Raw genomic sequence first — 20,310 nt, 5'->3', positions numbered from 1 at the left:
TTCGCGTAGATACAGAAAAAGAAATCCCACCGAACGTCACCCGCGTGAGGGAGCAATTTTGGAAGTTCGAATAAACCGCGATTACATGTGTATAAATTACGTGGTATTAGGGTGAATGGCTGAACACGTGCCCAACTCAAGACATTCTTACACTGAGGAACAAATCTGAAAGATTAAAAAATCGATGAGTACTGACAACATATTTACTTATACCAATATATATATATATATATATATTTTTTTTTTATATTGAGAAAACATACTTCTCAGTTGAGAAAATATACATCTTCTTAGATCTGTAGCCTTACATGAAAACAATCGATTATTCTATATTTAAATAAAAGAATTTAGATTTAAGTAAATATGTAGTACCCATCGAATAAACATTTCCCATATTTAAATGCATTTCTCTCGGTGTATTGTCTCGATCTCTAAATAGAAATATTTTCATTTTGATGTTTAAATATTCAATCTAAAATATTCCATTGTTTTCGCCCTAAATATTCGTATGTAAAGACCAGGGCTGCGTTTCGAAACTTTACTCGACAAGTAGAGCAGCGTTCAATTAACCAATTGGTAATAAAAAAATCCTCGTTCTTTTTGTCCTGATTATGCTCGTTTCTACCATCATGGTTTAAATCTAATCGGCGATTAACTCAATAACGGGACTGACCGGTCGCATTGATCAATTAGCTGAGCTGATCGAAAACGACGATTGGTCAATTCTGTTGATTTAATCGGCGATTAGATTGGAATCACAATGGCAGAAACGGGTCAATTAAACGTTACCCGTTGAAATAAAATTTTGGAACGCAGCCCAGAACGATAAGAGGGTCGAGGGGTGGGCGTGTTCAGAGATTGGCTCTTCCACCTTATTGAATATTTCAGATTCGTTCGCGTCTCAACGAAAGGCAGGAGAAAACGATCGGGATGATATCTTCCGTCCGTCATTGCAATGATTGTCCCTGATTGCGCGAAATCAGCGCGCGATCGGCGCTCTGAAGAGTCAAGACGCCGTTCGTCCGACACCGCAACACACGACATAATTATACGTTTTCTCTCTGTGCCGCCAGAAAAATAGAATTTCTCAAACTTAAACTCAGTTCGCTCGCGATCCAATATCTCCCTTCCTCGCACGCATCGCACGTGTGCGCGCACACATATACACATACATACACACACACACGAACGCACGCACGCACGCACATGGCCGGACGACGCCGCGCCGTGGAGTGTACCGTATCGAGAAAAATAATAGCAAAAGCCCGTGTAGTGGTGTGCACGATTCTTCTTTACTTTTTTTTTTCTTTTAGCGAAAAAGACCACTCGTCGAAAATCGAAAAGCCGTCGCGCGATTTGACGCGAACGAGAGCTCGGGGATTCGTCCAACGGCGAACGTCCCGTCGTGGATTGCATCCTCGCCGTTTCCCAGCCGAATTCGCTCACTCGTTGATCGACGAGTGATAAAAAAAAAATATATATATATATGTATAAAAGGAGAGAGTATATTCTCCGCACGAGAGTATACAAATATAATAACTTGATTCCGCGTGTGAAATAATACATGAGGAAAAGCCGGGCGCCGACGACGAAGCGTCTTCTCCCGTGCTTTTCTCGCCCCTTCATGGAGATTATAATCGCCCTGGCGCGGCACCTCGAAAGAAAAACATGAGGAAAAGTCTACACGTTGAAGATAAAATATATATACAGAATCTTTCGCGCGCGCGCACATATCGCGACGACGTGTACAACTGCAAGGATCGACAGTAACAAATCTTACGGCAACAACAAGTGATCGAGTCATCTTTCTTTTCCTTTCTTCCTTCTCCTCCCTTTTGTCGCGAGAAGGAAGGAGGAGCGGACGCAACGACGACGACGAGGTCGTCCCACCCCGTTGCGACCGATCCGTTTCCTATTTCTTTTTTCTCTCTCAGTCAATAACAAATCACGCGAATCACCTAATCGCTAAAATTTCATGAATCACAAGAGATGTGTGAGATGTGAGAAGGTGAAAATTGACACGCGTACGCAAGAGAATCAATCCCGCGGCATCGTACGCGTCGCACTGGTTCTGTCCGCTCCCATCTCGTTTCACATAATCACTACATAGTGTAAGTATATATATATATATATATATATTTCTTTTTTTGCAGCACACTCCACAAACGGCTCTTTACGAGTTTAGATAATCCCGTCGCTGTTCGATAAGGATATCTGTGTCACCGATCAATCGCTATATCGCCAGTGCTCTCTCTTTACGTCGATATATATATATATATTCATATATATATATATAGATATATATCAAAAATATCCTCAGTAAAATAGAGCATTTATATGTATAACATATCGCGAAGTGCTTTTTATATTATAGTGTTATATCTACTATATATATATGTATATATACTATATATATATTTATTTATAACGCCGTGTATTATATATATTATACATTTAATACCCACATACCTTCATTCGTACATTCGCGCGCACAAGTGTATGCGTTTTATATATTCGTATATGTAAAAGTGTACGTATCTGTGTTTCTCAATGTGTCAGTGTACGTGTGTATGTATATCTGCGAGTGTGTACGAACGTGTGTACTTTTACGTCGCAGAATATATCTACATGTCCTCAATGTTCACAGAGGGATATTTTATATATGTACATTATTATGATCAGAGGAATATGTGTACCGTTCCTCCGCGGTTGCTGGGATTCTCTTGCGCGAAATCGCGTCTCTCTCGACGTGCCGAAAAAAGAAAAAACGCCTCGCGACCTCGCGCGAAAATTGCGAACGACGATTAACTTCAATGACGTTAATCGTTATCGCGAGCACCTCGATTCGCGAGACGATATCGCGGATGTGCGGAGAAACAACAAAAATGATGTAACCGTTGGAAATTCTCGTATGTGTAATGTGTAAAATGGTGCGAGTCCCGGCTGTAAGGTAGATAAAGTCGGGACGATAGTAAAATAGCTGTAAAATCATTGGTTGAGTGTGCGAACGCAGTGAAACGTTGAGATTGACGTGTACAACGGCAACGATCAAATCTGTACGCAGAAAAGAAATCATCTTAAATCAACGATAGATATTAATCTCATGTATAAGCAAGAATATTACGATATTTTTGGAAGATTTTTAGTCTTGAATTGAGCGCGAGTAATTCACCGATACAAATTCAATCGAATAAAGACAAAAAATCTCCTAGGATATTATCATATTCCTGATTATATAAGAGAAAATCCACCATTGATTAAAGGTGAATTTTTTCCCGTGTGTGCATCAGATTGAATGAATCATGCATGATAAAAATCAAGGCCACGTGCGAGCCGACGCTTTCTTTCGTAATTCGTGCGAGCTGAAAACAAGCAAAATTTTACAAGCCCATCGCCCGCTCCTCCTCTCTCGAGGGGACCTCCAACTTGCACGGCGATATTAAAGAGGTAAAATCTAGTGAAAGACGAGATGTTAGCTGAATATATTTCATTCTCCGACGACACGAAGGGGGATTTAAACCGATATTAGACTAGAAAATTGAGATCGCCCATCGAGACTCGACCGAATCGGGGTGAAGCGGGATTTCGATCGAAACTGAATGCGAGCAGTAATGATAAGGGTAAGCGCGTATTTACCAATAATGTAAAACTAATGTGTGAGAAGCTTAATTGTGATAAATAATATAAATATAAGTCAGCTATATCTGTGTGTACATAACAAGGATGCGAATAACGCGATAATACAACAATGAAAATCTACGATACAATGATTCAGGACAATTGTGACTATAGTTGGTGATAAAAATCCACGATCTCTAGGCTATTACTGCGATTGTGCGTAAAAGCGAACTGACAAGGGAAGGTTCATGTGGTTGTCCGCGGGTTGCAGAATCAAATTATGTTCTTATAGATAGAAGGCCATAAAATATGTTCGCATGCAAAATTTTGGCGTTAACAAGTATTCATTGTATTCATTGAATATTTCGAACGATGTATCGCACATTCTGCGACAACATTTCGAATCCTTCCCTTGTGAGTCAAACTCGCACATTCTTTGACTCTCTCTCTCTCTCTCTCTCTCTCTCTCTCTCTCTCTCTCTTTTACGGTGTTCGATCAGAAACGCGTAATTTCATTTCGTACATTTCGTTAGGCACACGCATTCCAGGTAGAAATCAATTCAGCATTCCCACAATTCGACTTCGAAACAGAGAAAATTTACGAAGAAATTTCATGCAAATCCGTGCACGCGGGAGGTCGCCCCGCGACAAATTTCGGAGAAAACACGAGACACGAATCTCGCGTCTGCACACCTCGCGACTGTGCGCGCAAAAGGTCGCGAGAGGTGAGGCGCACGTGGCCAATTGATCAGAGATACCGTTCCGACGTGTCTGACCCGCGGCTGTTTGTTCCGCCGTCGTCTGTGTAGCGTCGTAGGACTCGAGCGAGGGAATTTTCCGCCGACAGTTTGCGGAACAGCGGCGCGCGAAGAGAATCTCGCATGTTAACAGGAACGTGACGCGATGCGCGACGAATGCAGAATGACAGAAGAGGCCCGCGACCGGCCGCATTTTTCTTCACGCGACCGCGTGAGAAGGGAAAACGGGGAAACCGGAAAGAAGAATGAAAAAACGCAGAGGATGGGGAAAGGGGGACGAAAAATTCCCGAAACCCTCGGTGGATGTATGTAATCCCGAATAATCGAAGTCCCGAAATTTGAGAAGCGGGACAACATATCGGAAAAGTCACAGCCCGGAAAACTGGATATCGGGAAAATCTCCCGAGATACAACTTCCACGAAATATTGAAAGCATACAATTATCCCGAAAAGTCGCAATCCTGGAAACTGAATATCGGAACAATCTCCCGAAATATTGGAAGAAGTAGCTTTGCCACTTTATTTTCTTCCAATATTTCAGGAGATTGGTCTGATATTTAGTTTTCGGGATTTTTCTGGATAATTGCATACATAGAGAAAAATCTTATATTGCGAAGAAAAGCAATTACTTAGCTTCTTATTTATTTTCTTTTAATAATGATTATCTCGAATGAAGAATATTTTCTTGATATTTTCTTGATATAGTATTAAAATATTAGAAAAACTCATTATCGTTCACTCAAAATAAAAATTTGCTCTCTCTCCAATAATACTATACAACTTTATCGAAGAATTCAATTCTCAATACTGTGACTTTCCGGAACGTTGTGCTATTTCTTGAATTTCGATACTTTTTTTTTCGGGAATCCGAATGTCCACCGAAAACTCACGCGCACCGCTTCAAAGTTGACTCTCGTTCTATCCGTTTAGACGGCACAGGTGGACGACTCGTCAATCCCGCGTAGAAACATTCCATGATAGTTTCGTATCGTGAGGGTGACGCGGATACCGTGAACAATCCAATGCAAAAGCGCCGAGGAATGTTTCGACCGAAGATCGACAGGCTCCCGCCTGCCGTCGTCCGGACGGACGGCAGCGAGAAACAACCCTTAATCGCCGATCCAACGTCGTCCTCGTCGGTCGCGAGGTCGGATCGCTCGGGACGGGATACGTGTGTCTGTGTGTGTGTACGTGTCTGCGTATATGTATCGTACCGTCAATTAAAAAGTATCGAATAATTATCGTTCTATATATGTACAATGCGTTAACGCATAATAACGTAATAAATAAGCTCAAGAACGTAAATCTACAGCTAACTCTCCCCTTACGTGTGGCGTATCTCGCCCTATCTCGCACGCGCTTAAACACCGCGCGGCGTTTCGTTTTACAAACGTAAATCCCCCGTCTTCTCTCGTGTGCACCTATCTAGTCGTTATTTACTTACAATATCATCCTAAGGTCGAGCAGGCCAATATTGATAATAATTTACAAATTATTCGGCGTCCCGCGACGTGATCCTCGCGTCTCTCGGGACGTCCGAGAAAGAACTTCTCTCTCTTCTGCGCATAGACAAAATATACGGACCCGCGGTGCACCGCTCGCATGCGATCGCCGCGCGACTTTTGTTTGTTTGCTTGTTTTGAGTGTGTACGTGTATTTTGTATGAATGTGTGTAAGTATCCGTGTATATCAAAATTCTTTTTTCTTCCTTTTATTCTTCAGACGCGTTGCAAGAGGAACGAACTACCGATAACAATCGTCGTCTGTGTGTGATCGCACGATTCCGATATATACATATATATTTATATATGTATATATAACTCTATCTCTTTTTCCTCTCTACACCCTTTTCGCCATCCCCCTCCCCCTTAATCCCTACGAAAAATAGATATGTCCGATGCGTCGATCAAATTGATGAGGGGGAGAAAAATAAAAAAAAATAAAAGGAAAGTAAAGTGAGCTTAACAAAATTCTTTCTCCGTATGGTTTACATCCTCCCCTTTCGTGCGATGGATCTTACCGAAACAGCCTACCTACCCCATTTACCCACCCACCCCGCTACGTTGCTCCTAACTCGATGTGGTGAAAGGAAANAAAAAATGGGGGGGGGGGGGGGGGAGGACAGAAAAGAAGAAAGAGAGGAGAATAACAGAAGCGGTACGCTTTTAAATTAATTCGGATGCAATGCTGTCGCAATGGTAAATTCGTTCTACACATATATATACGCGGGGCGTCCGGTGAATCGCGATACATTCGTCGGCGAGACGATTTCCCTCGTGAGAGAAAGCCCAGCACAATACGGAGGAGTCGGTTTGGACTCGAATCCTGCGAAACGGTAAGGTAAAATTGTGAGGCGCCGCAATTATGTTACGTAAATTCATTCGGAGGAACTCGATAACGCGCGATCGAAGTTGAATAAAAAAAGTAGAAAAAAAAAAGAAAAGAGCCAACGCGCGGAGAACTACGAGAGAGCGGACGTCGATGCGCGAATGATTGTGTATCACGATTATTTATAATTATCGCGATAATTTACGTAATTATTTATTTATGAATAATGTCTTTTTACAACGTCATTAAGAGCTACCAAGGTTACCGAGAGCTTTCAATCTTCCCGTTGCTTCATTGCAAATTTATGGAAATTTTGCTGCAAATTTATTTCCGATTACACAATCTCGCGCGTGCGCTAATATCCGCGACTAATTTTGTTACTCGACTATGAACATCTCTCAGACCCGTATTAGTAGTCTTTGAAGCTTGCCCCAGGTACCCATACATGAATTTAGAATCAAATGCGATTTTTTTCAGCTGAATCGCGATTTCAAATGTAACGTCGCGTGCATTACACGTGTGATTCAAATTAAAAAAAAAAATAATAAAAAAAACTCGAATTTCTCATTCTAATTTCAGATCCGAGTGTTTCACATGGAGCAAGTTTCAAGTCATGGCCTGAGATTCCGGACCGATTCTCGTCGATTTTACCCGCAATGCTGCCGCTTACGGCTACGATTTGAACGCGAAGAACCGTATATCCTCGTGAGGGGAATCTTCGGAAACGAAGTTATCTCACACTTCCCGCTAATTCTCTTTCCTTCCTCTTCTTTGAGAGGAATCGTCTCCCCCCCCCTCCCCCTCCGCCAATTGTACAGCGAGATTTTCACCGGACGCCTTGTACACGTATCTGCATACCGCTCTTTCCAGAGTCCCGGATCTCATCTGCGTAATTAGACAATTGATAATAAAGTAACGACTCCGTTCGTATGTCACTTTAGGCACTTTTCCGTGGGAACAGCATTGTTCGACGTTTCGTTTAACGCGTCTTTTTTTTTTTCTTTTTATGGTGAAGCTTTGGTTGTTAATAATAATAATGTCGTTAGAATCGAGGTGTCACAATTTGCTCGAATTAAACCTACTATCTACGAGTCTGTGTGTGATCACGATCGATGCAACAAATATATATATATATACATATGCATATATATATATGTGTGTATACATATATGTGTATATATATATATATTTTTTTATGTATTTATAACTTACTAATTTATTTAGTCTTAAATGTATCCGTAAAATTAATTATACCTCGTACATGTGTATAGGTGTATGCGTGTAACGTTGAGCTTCAGGCTCGGTAAGTGCATATCGCGATGCGCTCACGTTAAGGCAAATTGATCATGTATGTAGCGTTGATCACGCGCTTCGACGGGATCGCGGGGAGGCGTGCCGGCCGGCGTCGGCGCGCGCTCTCCCGGGTCGTCGGATCGATCGTTCGTTCGCCGCGAGAGAAAACACAAGAGGAAAGAAAAGAGAACTGCATGTTCCGCCGCCTTACTTACATCTTTTCTCGCGCTTACTCCGTCCGTCTCTCTTTCACTTGTCGACGGGTCTCGTGACGGTCTGCGGTATCACCGTCAGCGATTTCGGAATTTTCGGCAAAATCGGGATCGGATTGGATGGCTTGGTCGTGACTTGAATCGACTTGGGCAGGTTTAGATTTTGTATGAGATTATGCGTCGACGAGTTGTTCTCGTTCGCCGGGCCGCGCATGTCGCAGATCAGCGGCTCGAAGTCACCGCGGCTCTGGCGGTTCAGCATCTCCTGCTGCATCCGCAGGTGCTGCTGGAACTGCTGGCTGTGCTGGGCGAGCTTCTGGTACTGCACGACCGACTTGAGGCCGGGCGGCGAGCTCGAGGAGAGCATCGAACCACCGGGCGTCGTTCTCTCGTTGTACTGCTTCTGCTGCCGCTTCATCGTCTGCAGCCGCTTCATGTCCGCCTCGCTGTATTGAAACAGCTTGGTGCCGAATACGCCGGACGACGACGGCCTCTGGGCGTCTTTCCGCTTCCCGACGCCGCCGTTCGCCGTGCTGGTGGACGGCAGGCTGCCGAACCGCTGCAGGTTCGGCGGCGGCTTCTTGATTATCGACACCCCGGTGTTGAGCTTGAGCATCCGCGGCGGCGACGAGCTCGCCTTCGTCGACGTCGACGGCTTTACCGAGGCGCTCGTGCCGGGCAGCCTGTTGTCCTTCTCGAGCATGTAGCCGCCGCTGAGACGGCGCGAGTTCGTGTACTCCGAGGGCAGGCCGATCGGCTCCATTATCGGCTCGTCCATCTTCTCCGGGCCCTCGTAGGATATCAGTCTGTTCTGCACCGACGTGGAGTAATTGATCGCGTTCCGCGAGGCGTTCGGCGCCAGTATCAGGTCGCCGGACCGGTAGTACTTCTCCAGGAGGATCAGGTGCCGGAGGAAGGAGCTCTGGTTGCCGTACGGCCGCTGCAGCTCCTGCCAGAGCAGCTTGGTGTCGCGGTCGTACTGGATCATGGTGGCGCACTTCTCCCAGCCCTGCGGCGTGATCTCGCGCACGTTCCCGAACTCGATCTTAGCGTGCAGGTTCATCTCCTCCTCGCCCGGGAAGAGGGTGCGCACGCTTATCGAGGGGTTAGCGCCGAGTCTCTGCACCACCGGCGCGATGTCGTTGCTGCTACCGGCGCCGCCGTTGTTGCCGTTGTTCGTCCTCGACCGCTTCGGCAGTCGCGTCAGGGTGACCTCCTTGTCCATCGCCAGGATCTCCTCGACGTCGTTCGAGACGTCGCCGCACGACGACGCCGGCGACTCCGTCGTCGTGTAGGAGGCGTGCAGGTCGAGCAGCTTGCGCTTCTTCAGGTTCTCCACGGCCTTCTCGATGTTGAGATAGTGCCCGTCCGCGACGGTATCGTCGCCCGGCGCCACCTTCGCGCGTCCCGGACCCTCGGCGTCCATCTCGGCGCCGTTCGCGCCGCCCTCGCCCTTGCTCGGCTCCGGCGTCGATTTCTCCGAGTTGGTCGCGCGGTCCGGCGACTTCGAGCCGCCGTTCTTCGCGGCCTTCCCGGACTTCTTCCGTTTCTCCTTCGCCTGGCTGCTGTGCGCCGCGTCCTCGTCCTCGTACTCGGGCACCTCGATGTCGTGGTAGTGCAGGATCCTAAGCAACGGAAGTCGTGAAGTCGTTCATTGAACACCGCCTCGACGAACTCTCGAGGACGAGGCGGTTGAAACGAGAAGAAGGGGAGATGCGCGAATAGTTCAGAAATTTCGAATCGAGGAGATTCCGAATCGCGTCAGGGGCGATATTCGTAGTCTTGTATTTAAGAACGTCTCAAGTTCACCTTCAGATGTTTAGCAATACAATGGCTGCGTTCGGCGAAGAAAAATCAGCCGGTAAACGCTTCCCGCTGCGTTGCTAGCGGCTTTGCGATTGTTGCAAGATTTTCCGCCCGAACGACACTTGGCAACTTACGCTGCTCCAACGTGTTCGCTAAGCGGCCCACAGCATATTAAAAGCATGCTGGGAAAAAGGGCGGTCGCTCAACAAACATGTTGGAAAAGCGTAAACCGCCGGTGTCGTTCGGCAGAAAATTTTACAACAGTTGCAAAGCTATTGGCAACACAGCGCAAATCGCTTATTAAGCTGCTTTTTCCGCTGAACGCAGCCAATAAAATGAGCCGTACAGCCGACTTCTGGAATCAGTTCAGGTATAATCGTTACATCGAAAGAAATCGAAAGAATCGGTTTCGAAATCGATGCGTGCGTCGGTTCAAGTAACCGGTTACACCGAAACAACCAATCCAGAAGTCGGTTTCAGAATCAATTACTTATTATTAGTTAATAATTGTTTATAATTGCAATTAATTATTAGTTTTGCACAACTCTGCAGCATTTGAAGCTGAACTTAGGACGGTCTTAAATACAAGATTTGACGACGAATAGCTTAGAATTGACGAAGTCATTAATTAACCCTGCTGTTCTGTTCTATTTGACCCGAACAAAACAGCAAGGTTAAAGACGTCCAGCCTTATGGGAATTGGCATGACTTGAAAAATTCGCCGTACGTTAAGATCCTCTTGAAAAATATCAAAAGCAGTAACTCAAGACATCGGTAAGAGAGATACCAATAAAATTTACGCGTTTAAATACATTTTTATGATATCAAATAGATCTGTAGATAATTGAAAAGAACTGATATTAATGATAATTTTGAGTTATTTCATAAGAATATCAAATTTAGCTTAAATCGCAATATTTCCACAATTTATAATTATTCTGACGCGAGTCTCGTAGATTGAAAAGGTCATCGTCAGTTATCAAAATCTGTGGTAAAAAGTGGAAGTACTCATTTAAGATTTTCAATCACAGAGACATTGCTATCTAGTATGATTTTTTGAACACTAATTATGTCTCAAACTTTTTTTAACAAGCTTATCTAAGAGAAACATTTCTCCATAAAATCAATTATTTCGGAGATAATTGACCGTTTCCGGACTTTTAAACCATCCTGTATATTTTCATGAAACATGCATTTCTAAAATTATTCAGTTTCTGCATTGGTTGTAAACGGCCGATAATGTCAACGCTCTTCAAAGTATCTTAGCAATTGATTTATGATCTTTCATCTGTTTCAATTACTCCGCCACCCTAAATAAATTTCACCGGTATCAATTTTTTATTCTAAATATTCAAGCATACATATCTCCCACATCAAAATAAGTTGATATCGTAAGACCGATGTTATCCCTTTCATACCGAAGTCTCCCCTCGTTATTTTCATAATGCTGAATTCAACGGTCATGTCGTTAATTAAAAGTCACGCCTCGATGATTGGATTTCACTCAATTCGATTCGATTTGACATAAGAAAAATCCTTGATTCGTACATCTCTAAGGAGAAAGTACAGAAGACTGGTGGAGCGACTCGTACTCACCTTTTGCGATAACTTTTGAAGAAACTCCTGCAATTCGGGTTCATATTGTCGACGTCTTTGTACTTGAGCTGCAGTTGCGTGAAATAACGGCATAGTTTACAGACGAACGTGCCTGCCGCTAATATGACGGGGATTCCTTGCTGGCCGACCAATTGATTCAACTCGTCGATTTCCGCGCTGGCCAGCTGATGAGTGTGGTTGCGAACCAACCGCCGTTTGCACAGCGCGCACGTCAAGAAGCGCTCGATCTTGCCGTAGTGGTTGACGCAGAAGGACATCGAAGTGTGTTGACTCGATTCCCAGTCTATGTCAACCTACAATATAGGAACATTGCTCGTATGCATAGCTCCGAGAAAAACAAAAAAAAAAAGCCAACAGAACTCATCAGCGTCGCGTAATAAACATTGCTCTTTTTTTCTTATGCGCGCTTAATTCCTCCGGCACGACGGTCAAGCTACAAGTATTAACCTGATTCTGAAGACCGGGTTTTATTTTCAGTAACCAACGGCGTTTGACGTTATGCCGCGCCGGGTCTCTGCATTCGCGAGCCGAGCACTTCAACACCATCAGCTGCCTGTGCTGTTTCGGCGGCTTCTGCTGCATGTTTGTCGGGCTGGTGTTCGCCTGAGCAAGATAAACGGGATAGAAATGCATGTGACGATTCGGTCTGTTTTCCGTTCCTGAACTAGGTTGCACTAGGTTTTTACTGTATATAACTCAGCGTTGGAGAGAGAAAAGGAACGAAGTTGTTCCAGTGCAGACCTAGTTCAGGAACAGAAAACAGATCTATTATTTTCCGAATGTTCTGAGTCGTCCGGTTGATCGGTCGATCGAGGAATCTCATGGTTTCGGTGAGAAGAGAGACGAACCTTTCTATCGACATGACGATAACACGCGTCGCATAGACAGGAGTCTTTCGTAAGGTGTCTCTCTATGTTCAAGATCTTCTTGCGCCTCTCGTCGGACTTCATCTGGGCTAAATGCATCGGCGTGTCGAGAGAGCCGAACTTTCCGAAACAGTAGCAACACACGTCGGCGCATAAGCGCTCAGGGTGTATAGAGAAGGAGGAGGACTTCTCTGGAATGACAAGCGACTGACGATCCTTAGGCGTAGCTTCCTCGTTATCTTCATCTACGACGATAAAATTGCAAGTCAGATACGTCTCGTCTGACACCGCCTCCCGCTATATAACTTTTCTGCCGGCTTAGATTACGTGAACGCAACCGTTTATTAGTGAGAACATTAAAATAAAAGAAGTTAGCGGGTCTCTTGATGTAAAAAGCAACAGCGTCATGCATTGTTAAGATAAAAAAAACATAACATGTATATATAGGCTGGTGTAAGGCTATAAGGCTGGTGTAAGTGTAGTTTTTGGAACTAGTGGTCTGTAAAAAAAGAAAAAATGAGAAAAAAAAATGCTCAGATTCTTCAGATTTCAGGTGGAAATAGGCGAAACTGAATCAGTTGTCGGTTAAACCGAGAATTTTGCAAACTTCAGTGCATATCGCGTCGTATCTTTTCTGAAATCGTGGCGAGTGGCTTTAAAAACGCCGAGAGAAAAAGAGGAGAATAAATTATGGCATTAACGACTTCGAGTCGATAAATTTTACCGAGATATCGTAATGAATTTTAAATGTGAACGATCCTCACTACACTGCACTAGTCTCAATAACCGTTTAGAGTTAAAAAAAGGTACTTTTTTTTTCCTTTCGGACAAAGCAGTGGAGGAAAAGTAAGTGAGATTATCAATTTTAGTTATTCCCGCAACCAGGATTACCGCAAGAGTGTCTGTGGTTAGTAGTGAACTTTCGGTTCGCACCAGAGCTGCTATCTCCCAAACCACTGGTTCCAAACTGAAAAAAAAGGAAACAAAACGTAATGATTGATAAAAGTATACAAGTATATCTCAAATTAACCCATTGGCTTACTGCTTTTACACCCGCGCACTATCGTCAACAACTGTCTCGACTGCTGATCTTCGAAAAGAAAGGAAAAAAAAAAATAGATACAAACAGATATTGAACTTTTCGTCATTGACAATCGGATGCGGTCGGTGTCAAAGAGTTTTAAACTGAACAAAAAGAAAGACCGCAAAAAATCCTAAAAGAAAAGAGAGAGAGAGAGAGAGAGAGAAAAGAGACGAAAGCCGGTGTTCGTATGGTCTGTTCTTCATAGAACTGGCTGCGCTGGTTCAAGAAACTTCGACGCACACTGAAGCGTGAGAATCTTATACGTATGATTCGTACACTTCGGTGTGTATGTAAATTTCTCGAACTAGTGCAGCCAGTTCAGCTACGAAGAACAGACCAACAGTCAGACCTTACATTTAAAACCGTCTTATTAAAGGGGTCCTGGCGGTCGTCCTACTTTACTGTAAATTTTTTGGTCTAGTAACCATACCCGTTACTGGTTGCACGAAAGATCCTTTGGCACAATTACAACACCACACGTGAACGAAGGCGAAGACGGTTGACTTTATTCGAAAAACGGAAATAGTAATTCGTTAACTTTTCCTCGTCTTTCGTGCCAAGTCAACCGTCGTCGTCTTTACATTAACGTGTGTATTGTAATTGTGCGAAAGGACTTTTAATTCCGCGCAACCAGTAACGTGTATAGCATTGAAGCAAATTTGAGGTGAAACAGGACGATTCTAGGATCCCCTTAAGTTCACCTTCGGATGCTGCACGGCTCGTTTCATCGGCTACGAAGTGTCTGAAGCTGAACTTGAGACGATCTTAAATATAAGATCCGACTATAGCTGCGTTCGGAAATTCACCGCCGGTACTAAGAATCTACAGTTTACGTCATATTTATCACGTGTAACATAGACTTTCAGTGACCGACGGTGAATATCGGAATCCAGCCTGGAACGAATACCGGCGCCGAAGGAGTGCAAAGAGTTTGCACGGTAAGCGAATGAGTTACGTTCGATCGATCGAGCTGCTGGCAGGCAGGAACCTGAATTCTCACCTCCTTTTGAATGGTGTAGAATTCAGGTGAGTCCCCCTCTCCGTCGCCGCGACCTTGCTGCTTGAGAACCATTTTCAGCGGCGAGCGCGAGCCCTTCTTCTCCTTGTCCTTCTCCTTTTGCACTCGGATGATCGTCTTCAACGTGCCCGTGTACTGCTCCTTCCGCGCCTTCTGATGATTCAGTCGCTCGGCCGCCTTCTCCAGGGACTCCAGGCCCAACACGCGCAATATCGACTCCTTCTTCGCCTTGTCCTCGGGCGTCTCCAGGATCTTCGGCGTGCCGCTGTTCGACGACTCGCCGGACGTCGAGGCCTCGTCCGAGTCCTTCGGCGCGCTCGCCTCCGGCGTCTTGAGGGTCTTGCACGCGTCCGCCAGGAGATCCACCTCGTCCGCCGCCCGCTTGGACACGTGATTCTCGGAGAGGTTGCGCAAGAGCCGCTCCTCGCCCTTGCCGGCCTCGTCGACGGCGGTCGTCAGGTCGTTCTCCGACTTGCTGCGCACGCCCGAGCTCTTCTCGAGCCCGGCCTGCGCGCCTTCCTCGAAGAAGCCGCGGAAACTGTCGGTGGTGCGCTCGCCGGCGCTCCCGCCGTATTTGTCGAGGAAGGACCTGTTGTTCTCGTTGATCTTGGCGACCTCGTTGTCCAGCAGCGTCTCCTCCTTGTTCTGCTGATCGGACTTGCGCGAGTCTCGCTTGGTGCGCTTCGTCTTCAGGCCGCTCGCCAGAGGCGGCGGCTCCTCCCTGCGCCTCTTGCCCTCTCTGCTGCGCCGAGTGCGAGCCTGCGGCTCGAGCGGGTCCACGTCCTCGCTGTTGTTCTGCGAGTCGCTCGCGTCCTCCGCTTTCGGGGCGGCCTCGGGCACGCTCGTCTCGTCGAACGTCGTCGAATCCTGCGCCTCCTCGGTGTCGGTCTTCTCCGAGCTCTGGGCCTCCGGCTTGAGCGGCTTCGCGTTGTTATCGGCCGCGTGTTCGCGGCTGCGGCTCGCTTGTCTGCCCTCGGTCTTCTTCGGCTTGTCGCGAGCCCGCAGCACCCTCCTGTTCTCCTCGTTGACCGGCTTCTGCTCGTCGGAGGAGGCCTTGCCGGCCGCCTCGTCCGCCGCCGTCGGCACGCCGGCCGTGTCGTTGTGTCCTGACTTTTGACCGCTCTCGTCCGCATCCCTCGGCGGATCGTCGCTATTCGCGGGTGAGATATCGTCGGACCGGTTGGACTCCTTGCCGTCATCCTGGTCGGGCTTGCCGTCGCCGACTTGCTCGGCCTGGTGGTCGTCCGGCCGGTCGGAAGTGCACGTGTGTGTAGGCACGGGATTTACGGAGCTACATTCACTATTTGAATCACAGTTTGTGGTGGTCGACGAGTGGTTATTGCTAGTTTTAAGATTCGCCGTCTCGCAGCTGGCCTCGTCCTCCTCCTGCGACGTTTCCGTCCCGTCCGCACCGCTCCTGCCCGGCGACGGTGCTTCGTCGTTCGCGGCCGGCGAGCCCGACGACGCGGCACCGTCGTCGTCGTGAGCAGACGCTTCGTTTACACTCGGAGCCTCCTCCTCCTTGTCCCTCGGCTTCGCGTCTTCCCCTTCGCACTGTCTCGTCGCGTCGTTCGCGGGACTCGATGACGATTTGGCAGCTTGGTCACCCGCTATCAGTTTCTCCACCTCGCGCGATATGCTCTCGAGCGTCTCCGACTCGTCCGAAACGTTCAGGGAGATCTCCGTCTCGGATTCCTCCGCAATTTTCGCCCCTCGCACGCCTCCCTCGGCGGGTCTCTCCTCCGTTTGCTCGGGAGTGGTCAGTGGTGCGGGTGTCGACACGGGGTTGTCGTCCGGTTGCTGACGGGACACCGCGTCCTCCTTCGGCGACTCGTCCTCGCAGCCGGATCTCGGCGACGCGTCCGCGTCGTCCGACTTGGGGACTCCCATCTTGTTCGACTTCCTCGTTTCGGGATTACCGGCGGCGCAGTCCGAGCCCTTGTCGCTGATTCTCGGCGATTTGCGAGTGCTGACGGCCTTCTTACTCTCGTCCGGTAACTTGGAATCACCGTCGCCGACCGGCGCGTCGTTGCCCGACGTACTGCAACCGCCGACGCATCCCGCCGCCTCGGACTCGTCCACGCAAGATGTACCATTATTACTACTTATATTACACGTAGACTCGCAGGTATTATGTACATCGTTAATCCTGTCGCTACCGGAGGCTTTATTCTCTTGAGTGTTCTGCGAATGCGTCTCTGCTTCCTCGATATCAAACATGACTAGTTTCTCAATCTCTTTGGCAGTATCGGCCACTTTTGGTACTGAATTTTCCGAGCTCTCTGATGTGCTTTCGTTCTCCGTCACGATGGACTTGTCCTCGTCGGCGTTCTCCTCCAGACCCATCTTCTGGGACTCCGTGCTGAGCGGCGCGATAACCTCCTCGCTCTTGGGCATGTCGAAGTTCTTACTCAATCCGGGACGATAGATCTTGTCCTCGATCGACTTGACGATAGTTAATTTAATGCCTTCTATAATTTTGTCGATCGGCGCCTTCGGAGCGGTGTCCGATTTGTCTGCGTTGTAAAAAGAGTTAACGGTCTTCTTCATATCTATGTTTAAGCTATTCCTACGGCCTTTAGGTTTATCTCCGAGCTTCGCTAAAATACTGTCTTTTCTAGCTTGGTCTAAGTTATTAAGTTTCTTCGAATCGTCCGGCGTGTCCGCACATTTCGACGACACCCACGTGTCGTCCGCCTTGATACCGTCGTCCTTCGTCGCCTCGCTCTCCGTGTTTTTCGTTTTGGTTTTCGAGCGCAGTGTCGGACCGATCTCGCCCGTTCTGTCCACGCGGTCGCTGTTGTTGTTGTTCTCGATTTCCGACCCTGCCTCGGCATCCTCGTCGAAGTTCCTGGACACGTCGTCCTTCGTCGAACAAACGTCCTCCTTGGCCGACGCTACCACAGTGGTCTGAGATTCGTTACAGCTAGGATCCGGCAAACAAGAGTCCGTATTTACATTGCATTCCGCGATATGTTCCATCGAATTATCGGTGACAGGAGGCCCGTCTGAATTTAACCTGCGTCTTCTGGGATCGACGTCCGGCGTGGAGTTGCCCGAGTCTGACAGATGACGTTGCTTCCCATTCCGCAGGCTGGTCTGAAACAGAAACACCTGGTCGATGGAATGGCTGGCCACTTTGGGCCTCTTCCTCAGCTGGATCGCATTCTGATGGTGGAGTTCCTGATCCGCGTCCGCGCACTCCCCGTCCGACGTGAGCTTCGCGTCTTCAGCATCAGGCTCCTTCTTTACTTCAATGTCGGCGGCATTATTTTCGTCCACCAACATCTTCCTACTTCTCGTTACCTTCCCCTCAGTCTTCTCCGTGGCGCTTTGTTGGCTGTCAGTCTCAGAATCGCTCAACATTGAAGCAATAACTGCGTCTATAGTAAGATCAATAGAACTCTTGTTATCCAAAACGACTTTCGTGATTTTCTCAATGCTAGTATTGCTTTTTACACTACTACCACAATCTAATTCCTTGCCAGTGCTCTTCTTGCCCTTAGCACTCTTGCTATCACCCTCCGTTACTTTTACAACAACGTCCTTGACACTACTTTTCTTCAAGTTCGCTGACTTTGCTGTTTTGGCACTCTTGGACAAAGAGTCGGGGCTTTCTATTGCTTTCTTCTTGCCGAGCTTAGGGCTGCTCTTTGTGCTGGATGATGTGACACTGGCCTCCTCTGCCTCCTGTGCCTCTTCGTTTCCTGATTCCCCTACGCTCCTCGAAGATGTAGATTTGGTCTTCTTGGTCCTGAGATTGTTCTTGGCACTTTTACTTGGTGTTTCGGTTCCCTTGCCTTCGTTGTCTCCGCTGTTTGCCTGATTCTCCGAAAGCCTCAGAGCGATACCAATTGATTTGATGGTCGGCTCCTCACACGGCTTGACTTTCCTCGCTTTCACACCCTTCTTCACGTCAGAAGATATACCACGTATATTCTTGCCGGTCACTTTCTTGGTAACCTTGGACTTGATGAGATTTGCCTTGGCTACTCTCAAGTTCTGTTTGCGCTTCAGATTCTTCAGAGCCTTCTTGCGTGGCAGGCTCGCCTCTAGTTTAGCAGGAAGCTGATTACCTGTTGCTACTGTATCAAAAATCTCACGCGCAAGTTGCTGCTGCTTTATACTCGGCAAAGATTTGCCCTTTTTATTCTTGACCTCATTGGATGGCAAGCCAGAGTCACTACTCGCCTTCTGTTTCGGTTTGGAAGGCGCTAAGGGTTTCTTTTCCCTGGATGCCATCTCACTTCCACCCACATTGGGCTCCTGTAATATCATTTACATCCTCTAAGGCGCTGTCTCTTTGTCAAAAACGTGCGTTCGCTTATTCTCGAGATCGTTTGCGAAAAATTTTTAATCGTCGCACACAAATAATTTACACATCATTGAAATCATTCTCAACGATCATCCGGAAAATCGCCCCGTGAAAATTCTGACATCAACGGGAAGAAAAGCGCAGGGAGAGCGACATATCCCGTGGAAAACCTGAATGTACACAATAGAGAAAACGGTAGAACATTACGCGCTGATAAGGACTCGTTCAAAAGGTGAGGAAAGTTCGCGCAAAAGTGAACATGGCGAGTCAAAAACCGTGTCTTATGACGGTAAAGAGCAGTAGCGTGCGTGCGCGCGCGCGAGAGTGAGCGCAAATTTTGCGACGCGAGTGCGCGACGCACGGGTTTTGCGACAGTACACACAATCAAAAGGCAAACACCTTCCCGTACGCGAAAGGGGAGATAGGGACGAGGAAAAGCGCGCTCGCGCGAGCGTGACGCCGCGAGAGAGAGAGAGACAGAGAGAGAGAGAGAGAGAAAGACAGAGAGAAAGAGAGAGAGAGACGGAGTAAAGAAAAGCGCACGATCCTTATCGTCGGTGGCTGACGCACGGGACAGGACGACCGGGGTTGATAGATGCGGCCCTGGCCGCCAGAAAAATTACGTGACAAACTTCACATTAACACACGGATACACACGGGAGCGCGAGCGCCTCGTTGCGCGCTGCGCGACTCACGGATACCCGCCGCCACGGTGAAATATTTCGCGCGATATCTCGGTCCGTCGCTGGCCGATCCTCGCGATTCCGCGGCCGCGAGAAAGCGCGTGGCACACGCTAACTGCCGGGCGCGAAAATCCGGCCGCGAACGCACTGGAAACGCTGGAAATCGTCGCGACAAGTAGTCGCGAAAAAATCGCCACGAATAAACAAAAGGTCGCGCTCGGCTCGGGTTTTCAGGGCTTCGGTGCGACGCGGCGGGCCAACAGCGCCGGCCGAATGCGACTTCCGTGGCAGCCCGGACAGCAGTACTCACCTCGGGGGCCGAAAATCCTGCCGTAAGTCCGTGGTGATCGCGAGAAAACGCGGACGACAATCCCCGTGAAAAAGACGGTCCCGTTGCAGGGTGTACGCCGTCCTACTGTTTTCAGACTACCGCCACCTGACGGCGGAGCCGTGCGACCTCTCCCAGCCGCATAGCCCGTTCGCGCTAATGTCCGTGCGCGCGTTACTTCACCGCAAAGTGCAACCCTGCGCGCCGCGCGCCCGGTCGAAATAACGAGAGAGAGAGAGAGCGAGGAGGACGCCGGCACTATACGAGAGACGCGTCTCTCTCTCTCTCTCTCTCTTTCTCTCTTCGCGGGTCCGCGAGGGAGGAAGAAAAAAGAGGTGACACGCGCGCACCGCCGGCAGCGTCGCGACGCCGCCGTGGAAATGA

General features: G+C 47.7%; 1 protein-coding gene across 2 annotated transcripts; it reads right to left on the bottom strand.

Moving 5' to 3' along the window:
• Window positions 1-6,510: 6,510 nt before the first annotated feature.
• LOC106745188 lies at window positions 6,511-19,976 on the bottom strand. Of its 2 annotated transcripts, none has more exons than XM_014620547.1 (7): window positions 19,909-19,976; window positions 14,583-18,866; window positions 13,390-13,465; window positions 12,481-12,743; window positions 12,080-12,235; window positions 11,612-11,925; window positions 6,511-9,834 (listed from the first exon to the last, which is right to left on the bottom strand). In XM_014620547.1, exons 2-7 carry the CDS (start codon window positions 18,840-18,842, stop codon window positions 8,247-8,249), a joined length of 6,657 nt encoding a protein of 2,218 aa, XP_014476033.1. In that variant the 5' UTR covers window positions 18,843-18,866; window positions 19,909-19,976; the 3' UTR covers window positions 6,511-8,246. The 2 variants fall into 2 exon arrangements, with proteins under 2 accessions (XP_014476033.1, XP_014476034.1); XM_014620548.1 differs by having other exon boundaries at window positions 13,432-13,465.
• Window positions 19,977-20,310: the final 334 nt, after the last annotated feature.

Source organism: Dinoponera quadriceps, unplaced genomic scaffold, assembly GCF_001313825.1.
Source record: "Dinoponera quadriceps isolate SergipeBrazil2010 unplaced genomic scaffold, ASM131382v1 scaffold1425, whole genome shotgun sequence".
Taxonomy (NCBI): Eukaryota; Metazoa; Arthropoda; class Insecta; order Hymenoptera; family Formicidae; genus Dinoponera; species Dinoponera quadriceps.
This window is presented reverse-complemented; position numbering and strand designations above follow the sequence as displayed.